The 15855-nt window shown below is 44.3% G+C and overlaps 1 protein-coding gene across 4 annotated transcripts in view; it reads left to right on the forward strand.

Moving 5' to 3' along the window:
• Window positions 1-15651, forward strand: part of LOC137413119 (adhesion G protein-coupled receptor A2) — an 88950-nt gene extending 73299 nt beyond the window's left edge. For all 4 annotated transcript variants that reach the window (XM_068098512.2, XM_068098519.2, XM_078769892.1 and 1 more), the window contains one exon: window positions 14924-15651. In XM_068098512.2, the coding sequence (XP_067954613.2) occupies window positions 14924-15477 (554 nt within the window). In that variant the 3' untranslated portion in view covers window positions 15478-15651. The remainder of the gene's footprint in view (window positions 1-14923) is intronic.
• Window positions 15652-15855: the final 204 nt, after the last annotated feature.

Here is a 15855-nt window from a genome sequence, read left to right on the forward strand (position 1 = left end):
CATGCTGTTATGAATTTTGGGGGAATTGATATATAGATTCAGGCAGATCTGTATAGGGAGGTGGGTGCTCCGATGATCGTGGGTAGAAAGAACTACTTCGATGTACATAGGTCAGGGACCTGTTTAGCCCAAATGTCGGATTAAGCTTGTATATTTGTGGTCATACGAGGATGGCCTTGTGCTAATTATCGTAGGGATTATGCTAATTCCCCTGTTCGTGAGACCTTGTGATTTATCCTTCGTCCCGTATGGCAATGCACTGGACACGTAGAGCAGGAATCGCACATGAGTACACACATAGCAAATAATAATAAAACCTAACCTGAACCCAGATGACGCACTTGGGCAGACAACCCCGACTTGGCAGACATGCAGGCAGGCCGGGGGCCACGCCCAGAAGGACTCGCTTTTGGGCAGGAGTCGACCAACCAAAGGCCAGAGAAAGGAAGGACTTGTGATTGGCCAGGAGCGGAGCAAGAAGCGACTTGCTGATTGGTGGAAGGAAGCGACGCACTGATTGGCCACCGACCGATGGCATAAGAGAGAAGTGACAGCCATTGGTGGAGAACTGAGCCTGTGATGTTGGCCGGCAGGCATTGGTGGAGAGAGGTGGAGGACGTCATGAGGGATTGATAAAAAGTGGAGGGAGACCGACATTTTCCCTCTTGCGTTGAACCCTCTCTTGCTTCGGACTTCTCGCTCTTGTGCCTGCTTGACGTTCTGGACCTCAGAGCAAGCGGTTGTGTGCCGGCATAGTCTCCTCGTTCCCCTGTTCGTTTGGACGTGAGGAGGAAGAACGCGGACGAAGAGCTGGGTACTCCGTGCGAGCGACGGGCGACAAGGGCGGCATGCCGCTGGAGCGTGACGAGGTAGGGGCGAGAGAGACGTCCGGTGAGGCTTGGAAGCGCGCGATCGAGGCGGACTGTGGCCTACTTCCCGCCAACGACGGGGCGGTACCCGCCAACGCACCGGACGAGCCGATGAGACCCCGAGTGGTTGAGCTAAGCCCACACACACACACACACACACACACACACACACACACACACACACACACAACGCTTTTACTTTCATTTAAATTTTCCCCTCGTGTGTGTTATAAGTTTGGTGTGAGGGATCCCAATTTAGGACATTTATTTGAGCGTCGCGTTTTCCTTGTTCTCGGGTTCCGTTAAATAAACCAGTTATTTTTTGTACATTTTAAATCCGCCTCGGTTTGAGTTAATTTCCACAGGTTTGAAGACTGCCCGGCTGGATCGCGACAGGTAAAAGCTTCCAGTTTCTTCTGCTTTCTTCCTCTCACGTGTAGATATAAAATCCGCTATTGAACACCACCTCCATTAACGCTCGATTTGCTCTCCGTGATTTCCCAGTCTTCATCGAGGGGAATCACAGGACAATACATATATATATATATATATATATATATATATATATATATATATATATATATATATATATATATATATATATATATATATATATATATATACAGCAATACCCCGTTTTACACCATTTCGACCTACGTCAAATCCGACTTTACGCCACTCTTCTAGAGTAAATTTCAGTTCAGCTAACGTCATTATGTGCGACTTTACGTCACTCCTACCTGGCTCTAGATACTACGAACGTCATTATGTACGCGCGATAGCAACCGGCCATCCCACTAACCTCGGTGATTTCGACCCCAATGTGAAGGTGGTGTACTTGCCACCCAACACCACATCGCTCATCCAGCCTATGGACCAGGGTGTGATTGCGCTTTTTAAGCGCTACTATCTCTGCCGCACTCTTCGTCAGGCTGTCGATGCAACATCGGAGGAGGAAGACATGAACATCCAGCAGTTTTGGAAAAACTATAACATCCACCAGGCAGTGCTTAACATCAATGCTGCATGGTTGGAGGTTACGCAGTCGGTGATGAATGGAGTGTGGAAGCGTTTGTGCCCCCACCTTGTTAATGATTTCACGGGGTTTGATGCGCCAGTCAAGGCTGTGTCTAAAAACTTGGTTTCCCTCAGCACTGACCTGGAGATGGAGTTGGAGGAGGAGGATTTCGACGGTTTGATCGAGGCAGACAAGCAGCCTTTAAATAATGAGGACTTAATGGCATTGAAGGAAGAGCACCGCAAAGAGGATGAGCTTCCAGAACCAGAGCCAAGGAAATTCACCGTAGCCGAAATGCAGAAAGGTTTTTATCACCTCTCCAAGTGTCTTGCAATATTTGAGGCACAAGACCCAAACGCCGAGCGTTTCACAAAAATGATGAATGGCACCAGTGACCTTTTTCTCCCGTATAGGACCATCTTAACTGAGAAGAAGAAGCGCACAATTCAAGGGACTTTGGATCAGTTCCTACTTAATGTCGAGAAATGCAAGGCCTCTACTAGTTTTGATAAGTCGCCGAAGAAGCCCCGCATATAGTGTTCATTACTCTTTAAAAAAATATGGCTAAAATGTGTTTTTTGTGTTCAGAAGAGACGCCAAGTTTAAGGTGAATAACATAATTTTATTAATTTTATTTATTATTCTTTACAAATTCATTTATTAATTGTGTTCATTACTCATTAAAAAATATGACTAAAATGTGTTTTTAGTGTTCTTTAAGGTTTAGCGATAGTTATATACTTTCGCGAGTTATTTACTCTAGTTTTACGGTGTTTGTCTTCATTTTAAGGCATTTTTAAGGCATTACGCCCGGTTTACGTCAAAAATCGAGTTACGTCACGACTTATGGAACCAATTAATGACGTAGGCCGGGGTATTGCTGTATATGCAGACATACATACATATATATACACACACATACATATACACATACATACACACACATACATACGTAGTGTGTTCAAAAAGTATCCGAGCGTTATTTTTCGTGCGTAAAAAAAAAAGAAGCTAGGGAGGCGTTGATTGGTGCACGTATGTAGGCGATCCTAATGCACACGCGTGAATTTTTTCACACCTGCAGAAGCTGTCATTCGACGGCAGACGGCCGATGAGTGAGGAAATGTAAGTGAGCGCCGTCGGATTTTAGTTTTTGACAAAATGACGGAAAAACTTGAACAACGCTACTGCATCAAATTTTGTGTTTCATCAAACTTGCATCAAAACTGCAACTTGGTTTCTGGGTCGTACCCATAAACCCAGGACTCATCGCCAGTGATCACTGTGTTGAGGAAGCTGGGATCGCTGTTCACAGTCTCCAGCATGTCCTGTGCGATCTCCAAACGGAGTTGCTTCTGCTCAATCGTTAGCAGCTTTGGTACGAACTTCGCTGAGATTCTCCTGAAGCCCAAATCCTCCTTCATAATGGAATGAACGGTGTTGAATCTTGCGGATCGTTTCCACTTGGGAATCGCCAAGCTTTACAAAAAATTTGATGCAGTAGCGTTGTTCAAGTTTTTCCGTCATTTTGTCAAAAACGAAAATCCGACGGCGCTCACTTACATGTCCTCACTCATCGGTGGTCTGCCGTCGAATGACAGCTTCTGCAGGTGTGAAAAAATTCACACGTGTGCATTAGGATCGCCTACATACGTGCACCAATCAACGCCTCCCTAGCTTCTTTTTTTTACGCACGAAAAATAAAGGTTGGATACTTTTTGAACACAGTAGTATATATACACACACACACACATACACACATGTCGAGATCAAATCTCATTACTGTGGTGGGTACCAGGAAGCAAGTTCCACACCAGCCATATCCTGACCACCATGAAATACCTGCTACACATTAACCTGTAGGTGGTACACAAAACAGTTCTGGGGGCAGCCAGGAATAATGAAAATTTAAAAAAGGCTCTTCTAGGTAAATAGTCTCATCGGCTGCACCTATTAGGCATGAGCTTGGCAGAGCTATGCCCCCTACATCTCCATGGGATTGTACTGCAGGCAATACAGCGAAGAGAAGTCTGGGAGGTCGGTGGTTTAAACCCCCTGCTGAATCATACCAAAGAGTTTATTTTAAAACCGGTACGTGCGGCTTTGGCTTCTTTACTCGACGCTCAGCGTTTAAAAAGATAAAGCACAAACTAACAACGCTGGGAAGGAAAGGGCAAACCACCCAGTACAACCCTTGCCAATAAACTGCTTTGGCAGTACCTGTTTTGTTTCCTCTCTCATTATTTATTGATACGTCTGGTAATTATCACGTCTCGCACATGCACTCTTTGTTTTCTTTCAACAATTCAAATGAGCACGTCAAGTACCGAAAATGTGGCAGAAAGCAGATACAGCCAAGCCCTTTGTAAAGTCACGGTGATGCAGAAGCAAAATGCACATGAAATCCGCCAACAAACTTTTGGCGTTCTTCCAAGCACTTGTCTGCACAAGTGAACATTCCAGTGATGTGTGTTGTATTTTGTGGGAGGAAAAGGATGGATTTGCACGACGGACCATGTCCAGGGAGGCCTTCCAACGGATGATTTAGGGACAATTGTGCTGTTATGAAGCGACTCTTGCTTCTCGGGTGCTGTACCACATTTTTATATAACTCGCAATAGAGTCCTCAGTACCCCCAGTCAATGGTAATGGTGCATTGCGTTGTTAGTCACTCTCGAGAAAATAACGGTGATGGCAAAATGAGTGTCACACGTCCTCACATAGGAATGGAAACTGAACCGGATTTCTGCATGACGACGGCATTTTCGGTTTTTTGTCGGAAGCCGAGGCCTTCTTTAAATGTGTCGTTGCTGGAGACGAAACCGGGTGCCACAACTACAAGTACAATCCAAAACGGAACTGTCACCCAGTAGAAGGCCAACTGCTCCGCATCTATAAAAAGGCCAAATTCCAGGAAGGGAAAAATCAAGGAGCTTCACCACTTACTTACTTACATATACAGACTTGGCATTTAATATGGATTTTTTTTTTCTTCACTTGGGTTTACTTTCTGAACTCAGTATATCAATCTGGTGAGTTATTTTACCCTTCGGTGATGTCTTTGTTGAAAGAACCATGTCACTGATTGTCTTTCGCAGCAAGAAGTCAATAACAGGATTATATCACAGGTGGCGTGACAAAATGTACGGACAGGTACATTTGACGATTGGCTTCACAATCGGGTATATAAGGGTTGTTGCGTTCTGTATTAGTGGAAAACAACTGCTGCACGTCTACAAAAGTTATTGCCGCTTCCTCTGGAAATGGTCCGTCAACTTGACAATGCTGTTTGTCATGGAGTGGTGGCTTTACGAAATTCTGGCATGAAACAGCGTGCTATTGCTCGGCAGTATGGCATCGCTCAAGGTCAGGTGTCAAAGATCCTGAAACGAAATGCTCAGAGGGGTGTCCCTACTCCAATACCGAGGCCAGGACATCCACGCAGAACCACAAGGAGAGATGATCGCCAGCTGCACCGGTTAGTCTGCAATAGCCGTACCAAGTCAGCTAATCGGCTTAGGGCTGAGTGGCAGCAACTGACAAATGTGCCTGTATCCAGAAGACTAGTCAATCAACGACTGGTTCAAGCAGGCTATCGTGCCAGGCGTCCCCTGAGAAAGCCACGCCTGACCAGACAACACCGCCAGCGCCGATTGCAGTGGGCCAGAGAGCACCGTCAATGGCAGCCAGGACACTGGATCCACGTGACCTTCAGTGACGAGTCTAGATTTCTGGTCTATCGTCAAGATGGCCGCGTCCGAGTGCGCAGACAAGTGCATGAAGCCCACAACGAAGATTGTACAGTGCCAAGAGTCCAAGCTGGAGGTGGTGGGGTGACCGTTTGGGCTGCTTTTCATGCAGGGGGCAAAACTGACCTGGTTGTTCTGAATGGAAACCTGAACCAGTTCAAGTACAGGGTCATTCTGGAAGAAACATTGCTTCCATTTGCTCATGCAGCCTTTCGAGGAAACTTTGTCTTCCAAGATGACAATGCACGGCCTCATCGTGCTCGCATGATCCAACACTTTCTTGCTGACCGTGGTGTAGAGCATATGGAGTGGCCTGCCATGTCCCCGGATATGAATCCGATAGAGAACTTGTGGGCAGAATTAACGCGTCAAATCGACAACTTGGACCAGCAGCCTACCTCGGTGCGTGAATTGCAGTAGACTATTGTCACTGCATGGCAAGCGATTCCTGTCCAAATCTTGGCAAATCTCGTGAACAGCATGCCTCAACGTGTACGTGCTCTCCTGAATGCTTGTGGGGGTTACACGAAGTACTGAACTGTAATTTTACTGTCCGTAATCCCAGTCGTAATTTAACTTTTGTTTTTGGTGAATTTTTTTTTGGCTAATGTGCAAAATAAAGAGATACTTCTGGAAAACGTACAGAAGTTTAACACAGTACTGTCCGTGAATTGAGTTTGATATCAGTTTACATCACTTTCAAGGATCAATTTATTTGCTTCGAAATGTCAAATGTGTTTTTTGTTTCTTTTAAAGGTCACATTAACACAATCTAGAATAATTTCAACATAATTCCAATGAACTTTTGGTTCTAAGTCATCTTGAAAAGTAAGTTCACCCCCACAAAAAAAATATTCCATATTAAATGCCAAGTCTGTATATATATATATATATATACAGTCACGTGAAAAAGTAAGTACACCCCATGTAAAGTTTTGACTTTTTCAACATATTTCAACATGTAGCTATTTGATCTTCATTTCAACAATATTGATAGATAAAGGTGATATAATATAACAAATATCATGAAACATTTACATTTTGTAGTCCATTGTATAATTTAAATAAACATAAATGCAAATTTCGCATGTGGAAAAAGTAAGTACACCCCTACATTTATCACTACTTCAAATACCTAAAATTAGAATCAGGTGCACCAGCTCAGGTGCAAATGATTAGAACATCGTTAGAGAGGATCTTGGACGAACCTGTCTTATTTAAACCTCAGACATTTAGTTTGGTTTGCTCTTTGTTGTTGAAGTGTGCGGCGTCACCATGCCTAGATCAAAAGAGCTCTCTGAGGCCTTCAGAAAGCAGGTTATCGATGCCTACGAGTCTGGGAAGGGATTTAAAAAGATCTCCAAACAATTTGAAATCAATTATTCGACTGTCCGGAAGATCATCTACAAGTGGAGAAGATTCCAAACAACTGCCAACTTGTTCAGGCCAGGCCGCCCCAGCAAGTTCAGCCCGAGAGCAGACCGCAAGATGCTGAAAGAAGTCTCTAAGAACCCCAGAATGTCATCACGGGACATACAGGTAGCTCTTGCCACTGTTGATGTCAAAGTGCACGAGTCTACCATTAGAAAGAGGCTACACAAAATTGATCTACATGGGAGGTGTGCCAGGAGGAAACCTTTGCTGTCCAGAAAGAACATCAGGGCAAGACTAAAGTTTGCCAATGAACACCAAGGCAAAGACCAGCACTTCTGGAACAATGTGCTCTGGACAGATGAGTCAAAGGTAGAGCTATTTGGCCACAGTACCAGAAGACATGTTTGGCGAAAACCAAAGACAGCATTTGACCACAAGAACCTGATACCAACTGTAAAGCATGGTGGTGGAAATATTATGGTTTGGGGCAGCTTTGCTGCATCAGAGCCTGGGCAGCTCACCATCATAGATCCACTATGAATTCTTCATTGTACCAGAGGGTGCTTGAGGATAATGTGAGGCCATCTGTCGGAAAGTTGAAGCTCAACCGAAGGTGGACCTTGCAACATGACAATGACCCTAAACATACCAGTAAATCGACCAAGGAATGGCTGAAAAGAAAGAAATGGAGGGTTCTGGAATGGCCAAGTCAAAGCCCGGATCGAAATCCCATCGAGATGTTGTGGAGGGATTTGAAACGAGCTGTGCATGCGAGGTGAAACGAGGTGTTCATTGGCAAAATTTATTCTTGCACTGATGTTCTTTCTGGACAGCAAAGGTTTCTTCCTGGCACACCTCCCATGTAGATCAAATTTGTGCAACCTCTTTCTAATGGTAGACTCGTGCACTTTGGCATCAACAGTGGCAAGAGATACCTGTAGGTCCCGTGATGACATTCTGGGGTTCTTCGAGACTTTTTCAGCATCTTGCGGTCTGCTCTCGGGCTGAACTTGCTGGGGCGGCCTGGCCTGAACAAGTTGGCAGTTGTTTGGAATCTTCTCCACTTGTAGATGATCTTCCAGACAGTCGAATGATTGATTTCAAATTGTTTGGAGATCTTTTTAAATCCCTTCCCAGACTCGTAGGCATCTATAACGTTCTTTCTGAAGGCCTCAGAGAGCTCTTTTGATCTAGGCATGGTGACGCCGCACACTTCAACAACAAATAGCAAACCAAACTAAATGTCTGAGGTTTAAATTAGACAGGTTCCTCCAAGATCCTCTCTAACGATGTTCTAATCCCGTGGTTCTTAACCTGGGTTCGACCGAACCCCAGGGGTTCAGTGAGCCAGTCTCAGGGGTTCGGCGGAGGTCCTCTGAAACGCATTGCAATTTTTTTTTTTTTTTTTTTTGTATCAATTTTGAATCTGTGTGTAATTACGCTTGTTATTAATATTATTATTATTTTGCTATGTATGTTACGAACGAATGGAAATGTTATTTGTAATTGTATTCCCATCGCATTCATGGTTTCTCTGGTCTGTGTTTAAGATAAGTTGTTTCACACTGACTGTAGTAAGTTGAATCAATGTGCAACTTGCTAATTATTCTCTTGATGGTGCTTACTTGCTTACTTACTTACTGGATTTTGGACTTTGCAGGTGTTTGGAAATTGCAGTGAATAGCCTCGATTAGCTTGCCGTGTGCCGTGCGTCATTGGTTGCGCCTTACTTTGGAGTTACTGATTAATTGAAAAGTAAGTTGGAAATGTTTGTGGATATGCAGGGCGGGTTCAGAGTTATATTAAAGTCAAAAGTGGATGGTGATTATAAAATATGATTGAATTACTCAGAAAATTAGGTGGATGTGATATAACTCCTTTGGTCGCAATTCGAAACTAACAATTCGCAGTTTTCTATGTAATATTATAATGGGATTTGAGGTGACATCGAGTTGAGTAGATAATAAATCCCGTCATCGTAACTATAAGTTATGTTTTCTTCGTTAAAATTTCTCAGTTTTCAGAGGGGTACTGATTATATTTAAGCATGTTCCTTTTTTAATTTTTTTCATATAATTATTTGCCCGAACTCAATTAAGATCAGTTTGTTGCTTTTTTTTCTTTTTTTTTGCAGTATGTCGAGCAAAAAGAGGAAGTGGTCGGAGGATTACGTGCGGTACGGGTTCACGTGTTTGACGGAACGGGACGGAAGTCAGCGTCCTCAATGCATGCTTTGCAATGTCGAGTTGAGCAACTCCAGCCGAGCACCAGAAAAACTACGGGAACGCTTCAAAAAACTGCACGGCGAGGGGCAGTACAAAGACGCAATGCTGGATGAATTCAAATTGAAGACAGTCCGATTCGATGCAAGTGCTATCTTGCCCACTCTCGGCTTCGTTCCAACAAACCGATCCTCACCGTGTCTTATGAAGTTGCGTACCTGATCGCAAAGCAGGGCAAACCGCACACCGTTGGCGAGACACTCATCAAACCGGCCGCATTGAAGATGGCCAACATCATGCTGGGAAAAGCTGCTGAAAACAAGTTGTCTCTCGTTCCACTCTCAAATGACACCATCAGATGAAGAATCGACGACATGAACGACGACATCCTCGCCCAGGTAGTTGCAGATTTAGTCACGAGCCCGACGAAATTCAGCCTTCAACTCGACGAGACCACCGACGTTTTGAATTTTAGCCGGCTCATCTTATTTGTGCGTTATGTCAAAGGAGACGAGACAAAGGAAGACTTTCTGTTCTGCAAGCCTCTCACAACAACGACGAAGGCAGCTGACATGAAGAAGCTTGTGGATGACTTATTCAGAAGCAACAGCCTCTCGTGGAACATGGTGTCTGCAGTTTGCTCGGACGGAGCTCCAGCCAGGCTGGGATGCAACTCCGGTTTTGGAGTGCTGGTGAAGGCCGATGCACCACACATCATCGTCACGCACTGCGTCCTGCACAGACACGCGCTGGCATCAAAAACCCTGCCTCCAAAACTGGCCAATGTTCTGAAAATCGTCGTTGAAACTGTGAATTACGTGCGAAGCCGTGCTCTGAATCATCGCATCTTCAAAGAGCTGTGCAATGAAATCGGCTCTGAATTCGAAGTCCTCCTCTACCACTCTAACGTTCGATGGTTATCACGAGGGAAGGTAGTGAGCCGTGTTTTTGCCCTACGTGTAGAATTAGCACTGTTTTTGCGAGAACACCAGCATTGCCATGCAACGCACTTCCAAGAGTCAGAGTTCATCCTCGCCATGGCGTACTTGGCTGACATCTTCGACGCACTCAATCATCTCAATTGCCAGATGCAGGGCGGTGGAGTGAATGTCATCGAATCTGAAGAAAAGCTGAGCGCTTTCTGAAAGAAGTTACCGTTGTGGAGGAGGCGAACAGAGAACGACAACTTCGTGAACTTTTCGCTACTGGACGAGTGCGTGAGTGGGATCGAAGATGAGTCTGAAGTTGGAGGCACTGCTGTACTGGGGAGCTGAAGCAAGCGATTGCCACGCACTTGGATGAGCTGGGAAAGTCATTTGATGGCTACTTCCCCCGACCAAGAGCAATACCCAGCATGGGTGCGGCAGCCATTTACTTTTGACGTTGCAACGGCAGATATCAACGACCAATACCTCGACGACCTCATCGAACTTCAGCAGAGCCAGACTCAACAACAACTCTTCGGCACAACAACGCTCTCAATGTTTTGGTGCCGCCAAATGGAGGGGTATCCTCACATCGCCAAAATTGCTCTTGAGATCCTCACGCCGTTCGTTACAACGTATCTCTGCGAGCATGCGTTTTCGAAACTGGTGGACATTAAAAGAAAGAAAAGGAGCAGGCTTGCATGCGAAAATGATTTGAGGGTGGCCCTTGCCAAAACAAATCCACGCATTTCCCAGATCGCCTCCCGAAAAGAAGAACAGAAAACGCATTATGATGCAATTCTTCTTAATTTTTTGGTCAAATTTGAGGGGTTCCGCAAGTGTTCGATGAGTTTCGTTAGGGTTGGGCCCCTTAAAAAAGTTAAGAACCACTGTTCTAATCATTTGCACCTGAGCTGGTGCACCTGATTCTACAGACTTGGCATTTAATATGGAATATTTTTTTCCTTGACTTGGGTTTACTTTCTGAACTCAGTATATCAATCTGGTGAGTTTATTTTACCCTTTGGTGATGTCTTTGTTGAAAGAACCATGTCACTGATTGTCTTTCGCAGCAAGAAGTCAATAACAGGATTATATCGCAGGTGGCGTGACAAAATGTAAGGACAGGTACATTTGACGATTGGCTTCACAATCGGGTATATAAGGGTTGTTGCGTTCTGTATTAGTGGAAAACAACTGCTGCACGTCTACAAAAGTTATTGCCGCTTCCTCTGGAGATTGTCCGTCAACTTGCAATGCTGTTTGTCATGGATTGGTGGCTTTACGAAATTCTGGCATGAAACAGCGTGCTATTGCTCAGCAGTCTGGCATCACTCAAGGTCAGGTGTCAAAGATCCTGAAACGAAATGCTCAGAGGGGTGTCCCTACTCCAATACCGAGGCCAGGACGTCCACGCAGAACCACAAGGAGAGATGATCGCCAGCTGCACCGGTTAGTCCACAATGGCCGTACCAAGTCAGCTAATCGGCTTAGGGCTGAGTGGCAGCAACTGACAAATGTGCCTGTATCCAGAAGGCTAGTGAACCAAACGACTGGTTCAAGCAGGCTATCGTGCCAGGCATCCCCTGAGAAAGCCACGCCTGACCAGACAACACAGCCAGCGCCGATTGCAATGGGCCAGAGAGCACCGTCAATGGCAACCAGGACACTGGAATCATGTGACCTTCAGTGACGAGTCTAGATTTCTGGTCTATTGTCAAGATGGCCGCGTCCGAGTGCGCAGACAAGTGCATGAAGCCCACAACGAAGATTGTATAGTGCCAAGAGTCCAAGCTGGAGGTGGTGGGGTGACCGTTTGGGCTGCTTTTCATGCAGGGGGCAAAACTGACCTGGTTGTTCTGAATGGAAACCTGAACCAGTTCAAGTACAGGGTCATTCTGGAAGAAACATTGCTTCCATTTGCTCGTGCAGCCTTTCGAGGAAACTTTGTCTTCCAAGATGACAATGCACGGCCTCATCGTGCTCGCATGATCCAACACTTTCTTGCTGACCGTGGTGTAGAGCATATGGAGTGGCCTGCCATGTCCCCGGATATGAATCCGATAGAGAACTTGTGGGCAGAATTAAGGTGTCAAATCGACAACTTGGACCAGCAGCCTACATCTGTGCGTGAATTGCAGCAGACTATTGTCACTGCATGGCAAGCGATTCCTGTCCAAACCTTGGCAAATCTCGTGAACAGCATGCCTCGACGTGTACGTGCTCTCCTGAATGCTCTTTGGTGTTACACAAAGTACTGAACTGTAATTTTACTGTCCGTAATCCCAGTCATAATTTAGCTTTTGTTCTTGTTGAAAAATTTTTTGGCTAATGTGCAAAATAAAGAGATACTTCTGGAAAACGTACAGAAGTTTAACACAGTACTGTCCGTGAATTGAGTTCGATATCAGTTGACGTCACTTTCAAGGATCAATTTATTTGCTTCGAAATGTCAAATGTGGTTTTTGTTTCTTTTAAAGGTCACATTAACAAAATCTAGAATAATTTCAACATAATTCCAATGAACTTTTGGTTCTAAGTCATCTTGAAAAGTAAGTTCACCCCCACAAAATAGTCAGGTTCACTATGTTTTTTCGTTCAAAATCATGGTAGATTAGCAAACCTATACATTTTTGGAAACGTTTTTACATGGAAAATCTGAAAATCAATGTTTACATTTGCCAATTCCGACCAATTCGATTCGGACCAATCGACCAATTCCATTCGACAAATTCGACCATTCGACCAATCGCTTCGATCGACCAATTCGATCGATTCGATTCGATTCATCGAATTCGATTCGATCGACCATTCGACCAATTCGATTTGCCAATCAATTTGACCGACCTTTGCTTGTGTGGAACGGACTGTGAAAACGATGCGGACTATATTGTCGGGTACGACACACAGGACAGTGATGACGAACTCTAAATGGCATATTCTGTAATCGTGTATGTTTGATGCCATTGACTGCCTGTGTATATTTTGTCATTGACTGCCTGTGTAGATGTGAAGTTATACTGACTGCATGTGTATATATGATTTTGCTGACTGCCTGTGTATGTTTGGTGATATGAATTATTGTGACACATTTTGATGTTATTAATCCCTGGTGTTGGGCTAGCGGCTAGGGTGCCGGCTTAGGATCCAAGGATCCTGGGTTCGAATCCCGGTCGATCGCTGAATTAACGCCAGGGGGGTTGACTCAGCCTGTCATCCTTCCGAGGTCGGCTAATTGAGTACCAGCTCACTGGTAATTCCCTGTTTGTCGTTAAAGGCGGCAAAAAGGGTTGGCGTCAGGAAGGGCATCCGGCCGTAAAACATTGCTTCAAATAGGGGACCGAAAAACAACAACAACCACGGTTCCCGAAAAAGGCCAACCCCTGCTTTGCGGGGAAAAATGGCCTCTAAAGGTGGTTTTTTTTTGTTTTTTTTTAACTGCCTGTACAAAATGATAACATGTATTTGATTATGCAACTTATCGCGAATATAAAGACAGTATTTTGCAATTCAAAACCTTTGATTCGTTTCTTACCATTCCCCATAGCAGTAATTTGATACTTTCATTGGATTCCTTGTCCCTGAAAATATAGGTTTAGTATATTTTTAAAAGTTTTTAGGGTAATTAGAGGCAGAAATAGAACAAAATATGTATTTTACAGTGGCCATTTTGAAAATCCAAAATGGCCGCCATACAGGTATCTCTCCAAATGTAAACATTGATTTTTAGTTTCCTTATGCTATAACCTTTCCAAAAATGTGTAGGTTTGCTAATCTACCATGATTTTGAACGAAATATAATTTATTGACATAGTGAACCTGACTAAAAAAAATATTCCATATTAAATGCCAAGTCTGTAATTTTAGGTATTTGAAGTAGTGATAAATGTTGGGGTGTACTTACTTTTTCAACATGCGAAATTTGCATTTATGTTTATTTAAATTATACAATGGACTACAAAATGTAAATGTTTCATGACATTTGTTATGTATGTGTGCGACACACGCACACACATATAAAGACACGCACACACATATAAAGACACACGCACACACATATAAAGACACACGCACACGTATATAAAGACACGCACACACATATAAAGACACACACACACACATATAAAGACACACACACATATAAAGACACATGCACACACATAGAAAGACATGCAAAGACACACGCACACACATATAAAGACACACGCACACACATATAAAGACACATATAAAGACACACGCACACACATATAAAGACACACGCACACCCATATAAAGACACACGCACACACATATAAAGACACACGCACACACATATAAAGACACACGCACACACATATAAAGAAACACACGCACACACATATAAAGACACACGCACACACATATAAAGACACACGCACACACATATAAAGACACACGCACACACATATAAAGAAACACACGCACACACATATAAAGAAACACACGCACACACATATAAAGACACGCACACACATATAAAGACACACACACACATATAAAGACACACACATATAAAGACACATGCACACACATAGAAAGACACGCAAAGACACACGCACACACATAGAAAGACTCATACACTAACATAAGTTAATTTATGTTTTTGAGGTTTGAGTGCAATTTCCCTTTTTTAAGTGGAGGTAAATGTTTTTGATCCAAAAGCATAAAATGTGAGGATTTATTCACAGATTCGACTCTTGGCAAAATATATTTTTTGCCTTGCACTGAACTTCATCTCTCTCAACAGGTTTGATGGAAAGTTGTCATGGCAACCGCGTTGTACGCCTGCGACCACGCCCACCACGCCGTCCACGTCACAGCAACAGTAGCAGTGAAGAGGGTGGTCACCACAGGAGCGTTATCTACAACAGCGGTCTCGTCGGTTGCAGTGACCGTCGCAATCATGACGGCCGTCGTCGCTCCGACGGGAACCGCGACGTCCGTACCAGTTTGCAACGAAACCGAGTTACCCCTGGCACCGGTTTCAACAGCAACTGTGACGGCCCTGGCCCTACAAATAGCTTCCATGGCAACCACGATGCCAATCGAGATGATGATATTCACGCCGAAGGCGATGCCAATGGCAACGGTTGCCAAAGTTCACTGCGGCCAATAACGGAATTTCGGCGTTCCCGGTGGTCACATGGGGTGAACCTAGCCAGTGGCGGAGTTGCGGGCGGTGATGGCGGTGAGGGGATAATTAGTGGCGGGGAGCACGAGGGAGTCACGGAGCATGGCGCTGGGGTTCGAGCCCCAGGAGTGAAGCAGAGAGGTCTCTGGTGGAACGAGACGTCCGTGTAGCATTAAAAGGGAAACGAACGATGCTCCGCTCATCGGTACCGGTTAACGCTTCTTCATTATTGGTACTTTATCTATTGTTCTTAATGTTTGTTAAATTTGTTGTTTTTTTTTAGTACGTTTTGAAAACACTTTTGTACATTGACGTTAGCGAACGATTAAAAAATCTTTTTCACAAAAAAGAAGTTTATGTTGATTTATTGCCATTAAAAAAAAGTTATTCATAAGATGTAAAACTCATTTGGGAGGAAAAAGTCATTAAAGGTTGTTGGCCCTAACAACCCGAACCCTAACACGAACAGCTCTTGATTGATTTGGGGGAGAGGAGGGGGGAGTCGTTCAAGGTTGTTGGCCCTAACACAACCCTAACCCGAACCCAAC

This window comes from Myxine glutinosa, chromosome 1 (assembly GCF_964187855.1).
Source record: "Myxine glutinosa chromosome 1, kmMyxGlut1.1, whole genome shotgun sequence".
NCBI classification, from domain to species: domain Eukaryota; kingdom Metazoa; phylum Chordata; class Myxini; order Myxiniformes; family Myxinidae; genus Myxine; species Myxine glutinosa.